Genomic DNA, 15,542 nt, shown 5'->3' with positions numbered 1-15,542 from the left:
TTCTTTCGTACACTGTTCTTCTGGGAAAAATGACCTGACTTGAGCGTCGGAGCTAGGACCTGCGCCGGGAACTTTTTTCCTGATTTTTAGTCTCTAACGTTTTGATACTTGTCTGAGTGTGTGCAGAGTTTGAGTGCCATCAGTTCTCATACTACAGATCTTGGAGTGCCACATGGGGGTTAGTCTTTCGGACGTGCATACACAGGGTGCATCTAAGTCGTCTCTCCGTTAACACCAATGTTATCTCCGTCGACCTCCGTCTGACTCAGATTCTGAATAGAATCAACATGATTTCATTCAATTTTCATGAATAAATTTATAATTTTGTATGAGTTTATAAGTCAACTCACGAGTTTGATAACATTGCTCAAGAGTACTTGGCTTAATCTAGTCCCACTCGTGCTCAGGTCGATCTAACCTTTCTAACTAATAATTTAAAATTATCTACTCAAGTCTGAGTTATTATGTAATATTAATTCAACCAATTCTTATATCTCCGGTGACATTTTCAACAATATCAATGCGACGTTGAATCTATCTATTATACGTAAAATATTTTTTTTATGATTCGACCTTGAGTTTCGTTCCTACCTCCTAAACAAATATTCCTTTTAGGCATCTTGAAGTTTAGTGGCTGTGTTGGTGCTAAAAATTGAGGTTGAAGTTTAACTCATCCCTTAGAAAGTCATATGGCTCTATCCATCTAATTAAATTTGTCTAGCAGTTGCCGAATACCTATTCTCTTTATAAGCCGTCCAATTACTCCTGGCGTACCTCATCAAATGTCTTTAATATTATAAATAATACAAATTGAATCACTAAAAATAATTGTTTTTTATTTGTATTTATAAATAATATATACGCTCGATGAAACGATAGATTTATGTAATAAATTTATAACTAATATCCGGAAATAAAATGGATACTCGCCTGGCCGAGAAGGAATATTCCGTGGAATCTCATCTGCGTCGACGTCATCCGACACCGAGAGTAGAGTAGGGCTAGCTGGCGGCCACGCTTGCCCCTTACCCAGTTGGCACGGCACATCGCACGTGGCCAGCTGCTCTACTTTACCGAAATGCCTCCGCTTTTACTCCTTCACCCGCTTCTTTCTCCTCGCATCCATCCCAGGGGTACTCGAGTAATTTCCTCTCGTCTGGGTCCGGCTGACGTGGCCAGAAATAGCCAACGTATGGAATATTCTCGCCTAGATCGTCGTATGGAAGGCTGGGAAATTATTAATTACTTGCCTGCCCACTCACGAATATTATTTACGTTTTTTTATTATTTTCTCATTTTATACAATTAAATATTTTCAAAATTTTGTTTCAGTATATATTCACTCACCTTACGCACCGACGAGGAGAAACGAAGTGGAGAGATAGAGAGAGGGGATCAGAGGAGAAGTAAGTGGGTGTTAAAAGTTTGGGTGCTTTTGTTTACCTTCGTCTGCTGCTCTGATACGAAGCAGAGGCGTCTGGCGAAGTTATATTCGTGGCTGGGCGAGCGGAGGCGGTGACGGCATCTCAGTAGCCAGTAGCCCTTCTAACGAACCGGCCTAATGCTCTGCCCCGGCGCGGTCGACCCGGTCGCCAACCGGTTCGGCTCCGCTCTGGTTCTCCGCGAAGGGACGGAGACGGACAAGGTCATGGAGAAGGACAAGCCCGACGACGGTGGTGGCGGCATCCTCGACTCCCCCGTCTCCCCACTTCGTCCGCGGGCTAACACCAGCAGCAGCTCTAGCTCCTCCGGATCCGCCCCCGGACGACCACTGCCGATCGCCAGGTCCGAGGAGACTAGCCCCACTGCCGCCGCGGACGGCGGCAGGGTCTCCAAGAACTCCCACCGCCGCTCCGGATCCGGCCAATTGATTTTCTCCTCTCGGGCTGCCTTCGGCGGCGGGTGTAGCTCGGCGACCTCGCCGCTGACGAATGTGCTTCCCGCAGGCAACATCTGCCCCTCGGGGAAGATCACGGGCATGGTGCCGAGGACCACGGCGGCAAGGAGCGACGTGCTTGGCTCCGGCACCGGGAACTATGGCCACGGAAGCATAATGCGCGGGGGGCGACCGGGCGGCGATCCAGCGACGGCGAGCCGGGGGGATCCGAGTGCGAAGAGAGCCGCGGCGAAGGTGGATCCGCAAGAGGTGACGAGGGCGGGGAATGAGCAGTACAAGAGGGGGAACTATGGCGAGGCGTTGCTGTTATATGACAAGGCGGTGACGATGTGCCCGGAAAATGCTGCCTGCCGGAGCAACCGAGCGGCGGCGCTGGCGGGGCTGGGGAGGTTGGGGGAGGCGGTGAGGGAGTGCGAGGAGGCAGTCCGGCTGGATCCATCGAGCTGCCGTGCGCACCATCGCCTCGCAAGTCTATACCTGCGGTGAGAATCGTCTCTCCTAAAATGCATTCGAACATCTTTTTTTTAAAAAAAAAAAAAAGTTCATCCTACGATCGATGAGTTTTGATCTTTGTGCGAAATTTACCCCTTTTTTTTTAAAAAAAATTAACCAACAATTTGCAATGATTTTGTGTTCTTGGTGTGTGCTCATTCGATGAAAATCTATACACCAGTTGGTTGTGTAGATTGAACAAGGTAAAAAAAGTGAGGCTGTCATACTCATGCCTTGCTGTTTGGTGCTGTCAATCATTTGCGTTTCTTTGATCTTACTAGCCTCTCGGGCCTTGACCTTTGTCTGCTATAGTTGATGATTCTGTAAACGTCGTCCATGTTTCATGGCCCCCAAACACTGTCATTTTCAGTGACAGACCACAGTATGGATTGTATTTTGTTTCTTTCCCACAATACTGTGAAACGCCCAAGATGTGCTAGATATTGCCACCTAGTTTATTCTTTCATGATTCTTCACTGAATACACGGTGTTGTTCAGTAGTCTCTTTTCTGCAATTACACTTGCTTATTACTCGTTGCAGGTTAGGGCAGATAGAGGATGCAAAACAGCACCTATTTTCAACAGGGGGTCAGCTAGACACTAGAGAATTGCAAAAGCTGCAAACACTGGAGAGGCATTTAGGCATATGTGATGAAGCGAGAAAGGTTGCTGATTGGAAAAGTGCATTAAGGGAAGCTGACGCAGCAATTGCAGCAGGAGCAGATTCTTCTCCAACGGTACATTAATTTTTATTTTATTTTTATTCTCTCAAGAAACAATTGAGCAAAGAAGTCATATGTAATTGAAAATTTTCAGATAATGGCAGCAAAAGCAGAAGCCCATCTCCGGATTCTTCAGATCGATGAAGCTGATTCAGTCTCTTCGAACTCGCTTAGACTTGAAAAACCTCCATTTTACTCGGATGCCAAAGTCTTTGGCATGCATCCAGGTTCTTACATCTACATGATCCGTGCACAAGTTGATATGTTCTTAGGAAGGTGAGCTTGAGTTTTTTGTATTTTTTTATAAAAAAGATTCTTAAAACGTTTGAGCAAAAAGTGGGAGTTTTGCAGGTTTGAAAATGCAGTTGAATTAGCTGAAAAGGCTAGGAGGATGGATCCCAGAAATATGGAACTGACATTGATTTTTAATAATGTCAAGTCAGTTGCAAGAGCTCGGACTCAGGGGAATGAGCTCTTCAAGTCTGGAAATTTTGCAGAGGCCAGCGAAGCTTATGGTGAAGGGCTCAGGCTTGATCCATCAAACCCAGTCCTCCTTTGCAATAGAGCCGCATGCCGGTCAAAGCTTGGACAGTGGGAGAAGTCTATCGAAGATTGCAACCAAGCCCTCAAAATCCAACCCCATTACATCAAGGCTCTTCTGCGCCGAGCTGATTCCAATGCCAAGGTGAAATCTTTTATCATCTGGATACTTCAAGATATGAATCATCCAATAAAAATTGATACAAAGAATTGGCTTTTCATCGTTTCCATGCTTGGTAATCAGCTTGAGCGATGGTCTGAATCTGTAAGAGATTATGAACTTCTCAGCGAGAAAATTCCAGCAGACACTGAGGTGGCTGAAGCATTGTCTCATGCACAAGTTGCACTGAAAAGTTCACGGGGTGGAGTCTCTAATTTGAAGTTTGGAGGCTACGCCGAGGAGGTTACTAGTTTGAAGCAGTTCCAAGCTGCGATCAGCTTACCTGGTGAGATATTTTCCCTCATCTTTCTCATGTCTTTGTGCTAGCTTAACTTCCATTTGCACTTGCGTACATAACTTTAAATCGGAATATATTAAGTGGTCTTTCAATAGATTACTGTTATACAATGTACCTCAAGTTTTTGACACTGCAGGAACTTCTATCATTTACTTTATGGCAACATCCAATCTGCAATGTTCCCAGATTTCACCATCCGTTAATTCATTGTGCACCCACTATCCATCTGCAAATTTTTTCAAGGTATCGTCACCATCATTATTATCATAGATTGGGCACATCCAAATGCTCGTGCTCATCTTCACCTGATGTTTTCCCTACATGAACTGAAGGTCGACATCAACAAGAGTCCTGCTGTCGCCAAGTCTGAGAGCGTGAGGGTCGTGCCTACATTCAAGATCTACAAAAATGGGATAAGGGTAAAGGAGATGATCTGCCCCAGCCAACAAGTGTTGGAGCATTCTGTGGGGCACTATAGCTAGGGATAAGTTTGAAGCACTAGTTCCATGAATTCATATAAATTTTCAGATCCCACCAGGCCAGCTATGTATTCATTCATTGACTGGAGACAAGACTGAGTTCTGCTTTCCTTCCTATGATTAAGCTATGCATATTCTTTTAGTGTATATACATTATATAGAGAGCATCTAAATCGGTCTGGAGGTTGGGTTGAGATTGGTATATCAATTCATTGTTTCACATTACAATCAATGTTCAATTTTGTTGCTGCCACTGTTGCAGGTGGAAGCTTACATGTGACTTCTCCTCTGTAGAATAAATGAATTGACAGTATTCTCTCTTCCTCTATGCTTCAAACTTGAATTTACTACCATCTGTTCAATTTTGTGATAGAACTCTAGATCTTATGCTCCATTCCTATCATTTGTTTTTACATATATTGGACTGGATTTTTCAATCAATTTCTAGAAACTGATGGCATCATTCTGGTGGTCGATCCAATCCGTGACAACATGAGCTGTTTAGGTCTTGGTTTTAAATGGTATAGCTGCCTCATGCATGCATCTCTTTATAAGTAAACAGCTGGGCAGATAGCAATGAGTAATAGGGAAACACTTTAAGCCTGTGATCTTTTTTATTGGACTATTTTTTTTAACACTAATTGTTATTCATATCTAGCGGCAATTATATACATATTTAAGATCAATTTTGAAAATCCTTAGATGCAAGAGAACATCAATAATTGTTCCTTTTTAGTGACTATATATTTGATTTGCTATTTCATTTCATTCCGTGTTTCTAGACTAACTGAAGATATTGAAATAAAGAGTATGATGTTTTTCTATGGGCTTAAAAATCTTTAAAATGATGATCATTCAATTACGTTTTAAAGTGAATTATATACAATATTCTTTTTCTCAAAGAAACCTTTAACTACTAGACCAAGCATTCTTGGTAATGAAGAATGATTGCGTTGAATAGTGCTACTACTACCTATCAACATTTGACTTTTCTCTAAATTTATTAAGCCTCATGTATTTTAGCTACAAGTCTATCAAGATTTCAAATACACGAGGCTATCAATGATACGTTTAAGCCTCATGCAAATGATACTTTTTTTTTTAATAAACTTGTCTATCCACTTTTTTTTTTTCCTTCTATTTTTTCTTTAAAATAAAATTTTATCATTTTAAATAAATAAAAGTATCATTGAACTGATCAAATTTATCTTATATTTTAAGTTAAACAAGTTATTGTCGACCACAAAGGTTAATAACGGAAACCCGTTTATATTCTCACCTCAGTCATACAAGGTGAATCTATGTATGAATAAAGCCACCAACATTGGAGCAAATGAAAAAGAAAATTGAAGCCGCCAACATTGGAGCAAATGAAAAAGAAAATTGAAGCCGTCACCTCAAGGGAGGCTCAGACTCTCTGAAAGGGAGTAATCATAGGAGGTATTTACCTTAGCACAACAACTTTTTGGATGGGAGAACTCAGACACCTAATAAGACATTTTATCTATCAAAAAGTAACCCCAAGACTTATTAAAACATCCACTCATACATGTATCAACTACAGCAATCCATAGGGCGAATAAAACCATATGCATAGACCATCCATTGGAAGGTACCATCATCAATGTGTTTATCATACTAACTTATCAACACTCTCACCTCAGTCATATAAATTTTTTTTTCTTTGATAGTTGAGATGCCCAACTAATTTGAAAATATACAGCCTTACCCTCATTTACCTAGGGGATAAATCCAGAGGATAATTTATTAACACTCATGGAACGACTTTATATTAATTCCATTTGAGATTTGAACATTATCCTCTTATTATTTCTCTAAATGCTATGCCACTGAACTACACCCATAGAGGCTGCTACGTAACTTTTTTATATCTATCTAGGGATATGACAATCTGAGTTTCTTAGAGCAAAAGATGATATTACTCATCCCAAATAAATATCATCAATCTCACGGTAAGATATAGATAGATACATCATGCCAGGAGACCTGCTATGTAACTTTTTTTATATCCATCTAGGGGTGACAATTTGAATTTATTGGAGCAAAAGATGATATCACTCATCCCAAACATGTATTGTTAGCCCCGCGGTAGACCTTCGAAACTATCGGTTCGACGATTCATGGGGATCAATCATTAACCGTAACCGTTCAAGACGGTTACAGATTACGGTTTGAAACCGCGAGTTCATAATTCGTGCACGGTTCGCTACAGTTTAAGATTATTATATTAAAATTTAAAATTATAAATTCATATAAAAAAATTGTCCACTTATTTAAGTTACTTATGTATCCCTTAGGGTATAAGGAATCAAAACCCACATAATTTTCTTATTTTTGTAATCCTTTTATGACATTATTATTTACTTTCATTTTACGTTCTCATAGTATTTGTTCCTTCAGTATCAAATTTATAAAGAAAACTATTAATTCGATATTAGTTAACTAACTGACATATGATAACAATAATAATTTTAGCCTAGATGGTTAAGTTTGGCTTTCATATAGGGGATGTGGATTTGAATCTTACTCTAAAAAAATATTTTTAACAAAAAAAAAATCCCACCGGACTGCCAGTTTGAACTGGCAGTTGGCAGTTAAAAATGGGTTTGAACCAGGCCGATTACGATTAGGCCCGTGACCCGGGTCAATGGGTAACTAGCCCGTTGACCCGATTAAGGGCTCGGGCCGGGTCCAGTTAGGACCCGGCCTGTGGTCGAGTCTATCCCATGATAAGATACAGATAGTCATTTTATCCTAATATAATGATCCTTTACACCAAGAAAATCAGCCCCCAAGAACAATCTGGGTTCATCGATCATAATAAATCATGCATGTCTCATCGACCTTCAAAATGTTTAATAAAAATTAAGGCCAAAACGTCAAGTATAAGAAAATATTTACAACGTACACACGACCTTCTAGCAACGCGTCAAGCCCCTAGCGGCTTCGTATTTGATTGTTGACTTCTCGGAAGGTTGGCAAGGTCCATTGAGAACTAAAAAAGCATCTTAAGGTACGCGAGAGGTTCATAAAAAGGTAAAATGGATGACAAATGATAATGGTAGTACGTCTTGAAGATAAGTAGGAGGTTTACCACGAATTGATTGTATCAAACAGCGATGTGCGGGATTATCATGTGGGAACTTAAAGGAATACTTCTCTGCCTTGGCCAATTAAATCTACATTGATTTCAATGTTTTTTGGTCTTGCATAGATGATTGAAAGAAGCGTAAGCAAGTTAGGAAGTTGTTGTCAAGGTAGATTATATATATATTTTAGACATTATTTGACGCACATATATTTGTATTTCATAATTATAATTTATATTTATTCTATCCTATTTAATTATTATATCATACTTATACTTCTTTTATTCAGAAAATTACTCTTTGTTTATTTTTATTGATAGGACGTTTTTTCGAAAAAAAAAAAAGTATTAGAGGAAGTTTGAAAGAGAATTCAGCAAAGCATGACCGTGCCTCATCACCAGGGCCATGTACTCAGGGTCGTGCCTCATCACCAGGGTCATGCACTCAGGGCCGCTCATCATTAAGGCCATGTACCTAGGGCCGCGCCTCATCACCAGGATCATGTACATAAGGTCGTGCCTCGCTCCAGCCAAGACTCACGCCTTGGTTGTGCCATGAGGCATAACCGTGTCATCTTATACAGTAGGAAACACGACCTGGCCATGCCCAGAGGCACGACCATGCCTATATTCCTAAGGCATGGTCTAGCCTCTTTTTTTCTAGAGAGACCCATGGGCAGGCAGTGCCTTCAGACACGACCGTGCTTGCCTTGGGCCACGACACACACGCCACGTCCGTGCCTTGAGGCATGACCGTGTGGCCGAACAGGCAAGGGTCATGCCCCTTGCCTACAACAAGGGATTTTCAGCACTTTTGACCTATCTTTGGTTTGAGGTTCCACTCCTCTCCTTGGAGAAGAGTTCTCCCCTCTAAGGGGAACCCTAAAACCTCCATCTCCTCCGATCTTGACAATCCATCCACTGTCGGAGAAAGGAAAGGTTCCAAAGACGTCGACAATCTCCTCGATAAGTATTTCTTCTTCTCCTCTCTCAGATTTAGGGTTGTAAGTATTCTCTAGTTTGTGTCTTTGGGTTGTTTTTCCATCTCCATGAAGTAGATTCTCCCAATCTAGAATGTAGGGAGTAATTATGATGTAATGATGATGTATGAATTATGTACTTGGCCATTTCCCTATTCTATGATATGTTTATAACTTGTTCTATTGTATTATGTCTTGTACATGTTTGACAAATGTGTGTGTGGTGTATATATATGGATTGTGGTGGATTGGTTGTTTATAGAGGAGAAGCGCTAGATTATATAATCGTGGGACCCTATGATAAAGAATATCCCTTTAGCGGACTTTCTAGAACAATCCTCTTGAAAGCAGGTCATTTCACTACAAAGAGATTAACTAGTTAGAGCTTAATGGGTTTTCCCCAACTTAATGTTAGGAAGTGACTTGCATAATCTAAAGATTGTATGACTGGGGAGCCTTTAGTGACAGAGGATATCCCTTTAACAGGACTCTCTAGGTTACCTCTTTACTTAATAACATTAATCTAACGTTAAGAAGTAATTGAGACAATTCTAGGGATTGTATGACCGGAGGACCCTTAGTGACAGAGGGTATCCCTTTAACCCAACTTTATAGAGTTACTTCCTTACTGAATGACGTTGGAAATTGGTGTAAACTATCTAGTATGATATTCTCGAAGTCGTACTGGTATTTGGTTAGAATCTCCACAAGAGAGTAAGCATAGAGGTAAGGAGAAGAGCAATACATAGAGACATTAACTAGCATCATAGTGAAACCAAAATCCTAAAATCACCTCCAAAGCCAATTTCTCTCCTTCGATCACTTCCTCTCTTTTGCTCACTTGCTCTCTCAACTCACTCTCTCAATCTTTGGTTCTTGAGCTTTCAAACAAACTTCGATCGTCTAGATAATTTGCTTTACGAAGTTAACTAGTGTTTAATCAATATTCTTAGATTAATATTTTTATTACTTGACGACTATTCAATGTACTTACGGATTGTACAACAGTAACAAAAGAATGAACCATTTCTAAGAAAGCAATATGTTGAGACATGTTGGGTTGGTGTTCTCGAGGAACATAACAACTATACCCTTTTTGATGAGTGTCATATCCCAAGAACACACGGATGACATTTGTTGGAGTCAACTTCTCAAACTCCCTTATTGTTAGCCAAATAAAACATATGCATCCAGAATTCATTGCTTCGTCCCAAACAAATTTAGGAATAGAAGAAGAAGTGTGACTTCCAATACAGGTTAAGTGTGAGATAGCACCCTGAGAGGCAAGATAGGTACTCAGATCTTTTTGTCAGTCCTTTCAGTGTTTCAATATTTGATAAAAAAAATTAAGATTGGGAAGTTTGTATTTAACAAGTTGGTTGAGCGTGTAGGTTAACTTGTTCAAAGACTCAAACTTAGTATTAACCTTGTGTTAATTACCAAATGTGGGTATCGTGGAATTGCCCATGTTCAAATTAGGAGTTTTGGATCCATAGATTTAGAGCTAACTAAACCTAATATTGAATTGTTTGTGACTTTGGAAAGGTTTGGGACTTAAATAACCACTTTCGTTGAAAGTGGATCAACCTATGGGTCAACCAAACATTTGAAGTTTTTCAACTAAAGCTTCCTATTTGGTCAACCTAGTTAATTAGATCGACCAAACAATTTTGTTTAGGTCTCCATATAACCATGCTGAATAGCTTTTCTAAATCTAAATAATGGATAAATCTGAATAATGTATAATCAGAATTACATACAATAATTATGTATATACCATTTCATGGCAACTATATGACTTTATATTAATCATAGGACTTACTAAAAAGTAGGGTTGTAAATGAATCAAGCGTTCGTGAACAAGTTTGGTGTTCGGCTTGGTAAGAGCTTATTTATGTTCGTTCAATATACATAAAATTAATTAAACAAACAAGCTTGAATAGCTTGTTAAGCTAAACAAACAAGCTTAAACACATATGTGTTCAGTTCGTTAACGCTCGTGAACAACGTTCGTGAATAATGTTCGTAAACAACGTTCATGAACCATATTCATTAACAAAACTCTTTTCAATATGCTAAACAAACAATAAAATAAATAAATAAATAAATTTAAATTATCAAGCTCAATAACCAATCAAACAACTAAAAGTTTCAAACAATCAAACAAGCTTGAATTGAGAGCTTGATAACATCTAAACGAACCAAGTTCAACCCAAGCTCGAACCAAGCTTAAGTCAAGCTTGAATTGAGAGTTTGATAACATCTAAATGAACAAAGTTCAAGCCAAGCTTCAAACAAGCTCAAGCTCATAAAAAATAAACCAAGCCAAACTTGAACACTCATTTCAAAAGCTTGGTTCATTTTAAGCTCGGCTCGGCTTGGCTTGGTTACCTTATCAAATAAGCTTGAACACCCCAAAGCTCGGCTCGGCTCGACTTGTTTACAACCCTACTAAAAGGATGTATGGGTATTAAGTGTTAGCTAGTGAGAACCCTAGGATTTACACTTTCTATTTGGTTATTTCCTTCTGGTGTGATCAATCAGTGCAATTTGAGGTTACTAAAATTATTTCCATGGGTGAGAAAAAAATTACAAGACTAAAATAAAATGAACATCATGTTGGTCAGATCAAGAAGCAATGTTACTTGGAACTTTTTAATGGTTTGTGGCCAATTCCACCAAGTGAGAAACGGGAAGTGTTTCTGATTTCTCCAAAACCACTGAGCAAATGCAATCAACTTGACTAATGTCTCAGTTCAAGTACTTTGAGGCCAATTACTACGAAGTGTGTACATATCTGACATAATGCTAAGATGAAAAATAGTAATCTGTCCCTTTCGTATGTTGTCGACAAGGTTCAACTACATTGAATGCTAGAATTGTTGTCTGAATGCAGCACAAAGCAATCCAATTTGATTAAAGGGAGTATTGGAACTAACCAGGGAAATCAATGGCCGACCACATCGCCAGGCTCCCATGAATTGCCCCATCTCAGTTTCCTGATTGATCGACAGAACAAGAACACTTGACGTTGCCCTTTAAGATTTAACAAATTGGAGGAAATTTTCGATTAGAAAGACACAAAATCAGTGTTAGTTCGATCCACGAAAAGAAGGCGAAAAATTGGAAGAATTAGAAAATTTTGAGAAGTACCTCCATCTGGAAAACCGATACGTTCCAGAACAATTGTCACAGAAACGAACAAAGAAACAACTATCCAGCAATTTCCCCAAATGATCACCTCTCTGTAGAGCTGCAAGTAGACTTTGAGAGGCTCAACGTACTCCTCGAAAGCCGAGCGTCCCCATCGCTCAAAGAAGATCATCGCCGTTGATCGTCCTCCTCTTTTCCAGCTGAGACTTATCGTTCGCCCTGCGCAGAAAACCCACAGACGGTAAAGATAGCCATCAAGCGGGAGAAGAGGAGAAGGTGGAGCATGGTCGACTCGGCTTACTCGCTGGTGACGCAACTGATGAACTCGGAGACGCACTCCCGAACTGACTCCTTGGCGTCCTTTGCAATTTTTCTGTTCTCGGGGACGGCCTTCCTCATGATTCGACCGATGCTGGAGATAGGGAGGAAGCGGTCCTACTCCCGCGCACTTCCGCCGCCGACTTCGCCAGAGTTTCCGCTCTCCGGCGAGCCTGGGGCCCCGGATTCCGCCATGGAGGCGAAGGGAGCAAACCCTAATCCTGGTCGACATTGGTGAAACGAGGAAGTGACGGTGCGAACAAAAGAGAAAATCGCAACAATAACATGCACGATGAGAAAGCAAGAGAACGAGAGAGAGAGCATAAACTAGCCCAGAGAGTAAATGACGGAGGGAGGGAGGGAGGGAGGAAGCAACGGATTGGACGGCGATGGAGGCGGCGAAAGAGCGTGAAGAGGATGAACAAAATTGAGCAATCGCTAATATCGTTCGTTCCAAACTTGGAACGGTACAATATCTGGGCTCCAAGGCTGAAAAGATGAATAAGTTCTTCTCAGCATCCCCTTCAATTCGTCTTTGGAGAAAAAAAATCATTGGACAACTACTAACCTTCAGAATAATGACTAGCACATAACCCTTTATTTGGATGGAGTGAGGGAAGTAAAGTATTTAACTGTTTGGGAGGGAGAGAAGGTTAACATGTGTTACTTTATTTGGGATGAAAGGAATGAGAATGAAGGTTAAATAGATAAAGTTATAAAAATATCCTTACTTTTTAAATTAGACATTTTTCATAATATTAATATTTATTTTATAAATATAAATTAGATATTTTTAATAATAAAATTAATTTTTTATATTATATTATTTTTTAATAAAAAATTAATTTTTTATACTATTCATAACAAAACAATGAATTATCGATAATCAAGTAATTAAATGATAAATAATGAAAATAATGATTTTAGAAATCTTAAATAAAAAAATTTGAAAAATAATTTTTTATACGAGAATTTCTATTTTTTAAAAATTTATTAAATTTCGACGGAAAAATTAAAAAGTAGTAGATATCCTCTTAAATTTTGACGAGAAAAATGATTTCTCTCTTCAATTCAGTTTTAAGACGTGTCAGATCTCCACCTCTAATAATTTGACAGCAAGCTGTGAAGAAGGCGAGGAAATTGGACTTCGACGACATAGCAGAATTAGAAATTGGAACATTGTTTAAACTGTTAAGAACGGGGATAAAATTAGAATAAAAAATCTTTTTGTTTTCCCTTCCCTTCCTTACATCCCAATTCGGGATGTAGGAAAATCTCTTTTTCTATGGGTAACGAAGGTTAAAGCTTATCCTTCCTTACCTTTCCTTCCCTTTCCTCACTCCTTCCCAAACAAAGTTCAAAGTTTCCCTTCCCCTTATTTCTCTTTCCTTCTCCTTCCCTCATCTCCTTCCAAACATACAGTAAAAGAGACGCTCCATGCCATGCGCCTATGGCCTGTGTACCTGCATGAACCTCCCTCCATATCCATGGGGCCGGTACTAGGGGGCCGCTAAGATAGCGGATCTACCTTTTAGTAAAAGAGACGCTCCATGGTAAATACAAGTAAATATAGTACAGGGAGGGAGTATTTTATTTTAAGCGGGTGTAATTGAGCCGAGCATAATATAATTCTTAAATATTTAATTTTAACTCGTTTATAATGATTCAAGTTGGGGTTTTATTTAACGAATATTTTTTTAAAATTTTATAAAAATTTATTATTTTAAAATAGGTAAAGACCTTTGAAAACAAGCTAACTATAATATTCTTTTTAATGGAAAAAATGGTATTTATTGGAGAAATTCGGACCACATATCAATAAAAATAAATGTCGGTCTCAGATGCTCGGAGAACCGAGAAGGAGTTAGATGCAAAATTAAATTAATTTTAATATTTTAAAATAGGTAAAATGGAAATTATAATATTATGTTTACAAGGGAAACAAAATCTGATATTTATGGAGAAAAAAAATCGGATCAATCAGTCTATAAAATATAAAACCCAGTTTTCTGTCGGTTTGGATGCTTCAATCTCCGTGGAGAACCGAGAACAGGTAAAAGAATGTCATTGTGTGAAATAATGGAAAAATAATCCGCTGATAATGCATTTAATAAAATCTCGTTGTTTTTTTTAAATTTAATAGAAATTTATTATTTTAAAATAGGTAAAGACCTTAAAAAAAAGTTAACTATAATATTCTTTTTAAAGGAAAAAATTGGTATTTATGGTGGAAAATCGGACCATCGATTTATGAAAATAAAAGTCGGTTTCAGATGCTCGGAGAACCGAGGAGTCAGATGCAAAATTAAATTAATTTTAATATTTTAAATAGGTAAAATGGAAATTATAATATTATGTTTACAAGGGTAACAAAATCTGATATTTATGGAGGAAAAAAATGGATCAACCGATATATGAAACATAAAACCCGATTTCCTACTATTTCAGATGCTTCGTCCCCAGGTCATGATATCACGGTAGAACATTCAGATTGTCATTCAAATATCTATGATTCAAACCTCAACTACAGTATATTTATAGGAATTTTTTCTCCAAATGGAGGTGTAATCAAAGGATGTTGGACTTCTAGGCTGACCGCCGCGTGCGCTTTTCGATTTATCCTGATGACAAGTGAAAAACTTCCGTAGGACCGAACCGATCACCCTCAGATAGATTAGTGTTCAAATTTTTGAACACTCTTTCTTTTCTCTTTTATGAGGGGATATTATAATACTCACTTACAATGAAAAAAAAAATTAAATGGATATTATAACACCTATTTAACCCTCTATTAGGGACAACATATGCCCAAAATTATCTCACATAAAATATAATATTAAATTGCTTTATCATCATGTGAAATAATGGAAAAAGAATCCGTTGATAGTGTATTTATTAATTAACTCGTTGATTTTTTTTAAAATTTAATGGATATATTAGTTAACTCGTTGATTTTTTTTAAAAAAAATTTAATAGAAATTTATTATTTTAAAATAGGTAAATACCTTTAATATATTAGTTTTAAATATAATAGAAATTTAATATTTTAAAATAGGTAAATACCTTAAAAAAAATTAACTATAATATATTAGTTAACTTGTTGATTTTTCCTTCTCGATGAAGTAGATTTTCCCAATCTAGAATGTAGGGAGTAATTATGATGTAATGATGATGTATGAACTATGTACTTGGCCATTTCCCTATTCTATGATATGTTTATAACTTGTTCTATTGTATTATGTCTTGTACACGTTTGACAAATGTGTGTGTGGTGTATATATATGGATTGTGGTGGATTGGTTGTTTATAGAGGAGAAGCGCTAGATTATATGACCGTGGGACCCTATGATAAAGAATATCCCTTTAGCGGACTTTCTAGAACAATCCTCTTGAA

At 38.3% G+C, this 15,542-nt stretch overlaps 1 protein-coding gene and 1 pseudogene across 1 annotated transcript; one reads left to right on the top strand and one right to left on the bottom strand.

Annotated features, from left to right (window-relative positions):
- The first annotated feature begins 1,368 nt into the window (after nt 1-1,368).
- On the top strand, nt 1,369-4,916 carry LOC122053833 (TPR repeat-containing thioredoxin TTL1-like). The gene is made up of 7 exons (XM_042615780.1): nt 1,369-2,379; nt 2,931-3,126; nt 3,206-3,387; nt 3,463-3,796; nt 3,896-4,097; nt 4,246-4,352; nt 4,442-4,916. Exons 1-7 carry the CDS (start codon nt 1,562-1,564, stop codon nt 4,589-4,591), a joined length of 1,989 nt encoding a protein of 662 aa, XP_042471714.1. The 5' UTR covers nt 1,369-1,561; the 3' UTR covers nt 4,592-4,916.
- A 6,442-nt stretch (nt 4,917-11,358) lies between these two features.
- On the bottom strand, nt 11,359-12,626 carry LOC122049351 (annotated as a pseudogene).
- Nucleotides 12,627-15,542: the final 2,916 nt, after the last annotated feature.

Source organism: Zingiber officinale, chromosome 1B, assembly GCF_018446385.1.
Source record: "Zingiber officinale cultivar Zhangliang chromosome 1B, Zo_v1.1, whole genome shotgun sequence".
Classification (NCBI taxonomy): Eukaryota; Viridiplantae; Streptophyta; class Magnoliopsida; order Zingiberales; family Zingiberaceae; genus Zingiber; species Zingiber officinale.
This window is presented reverse-complemented; position numbering and strand designations above follow the sequence as displayed.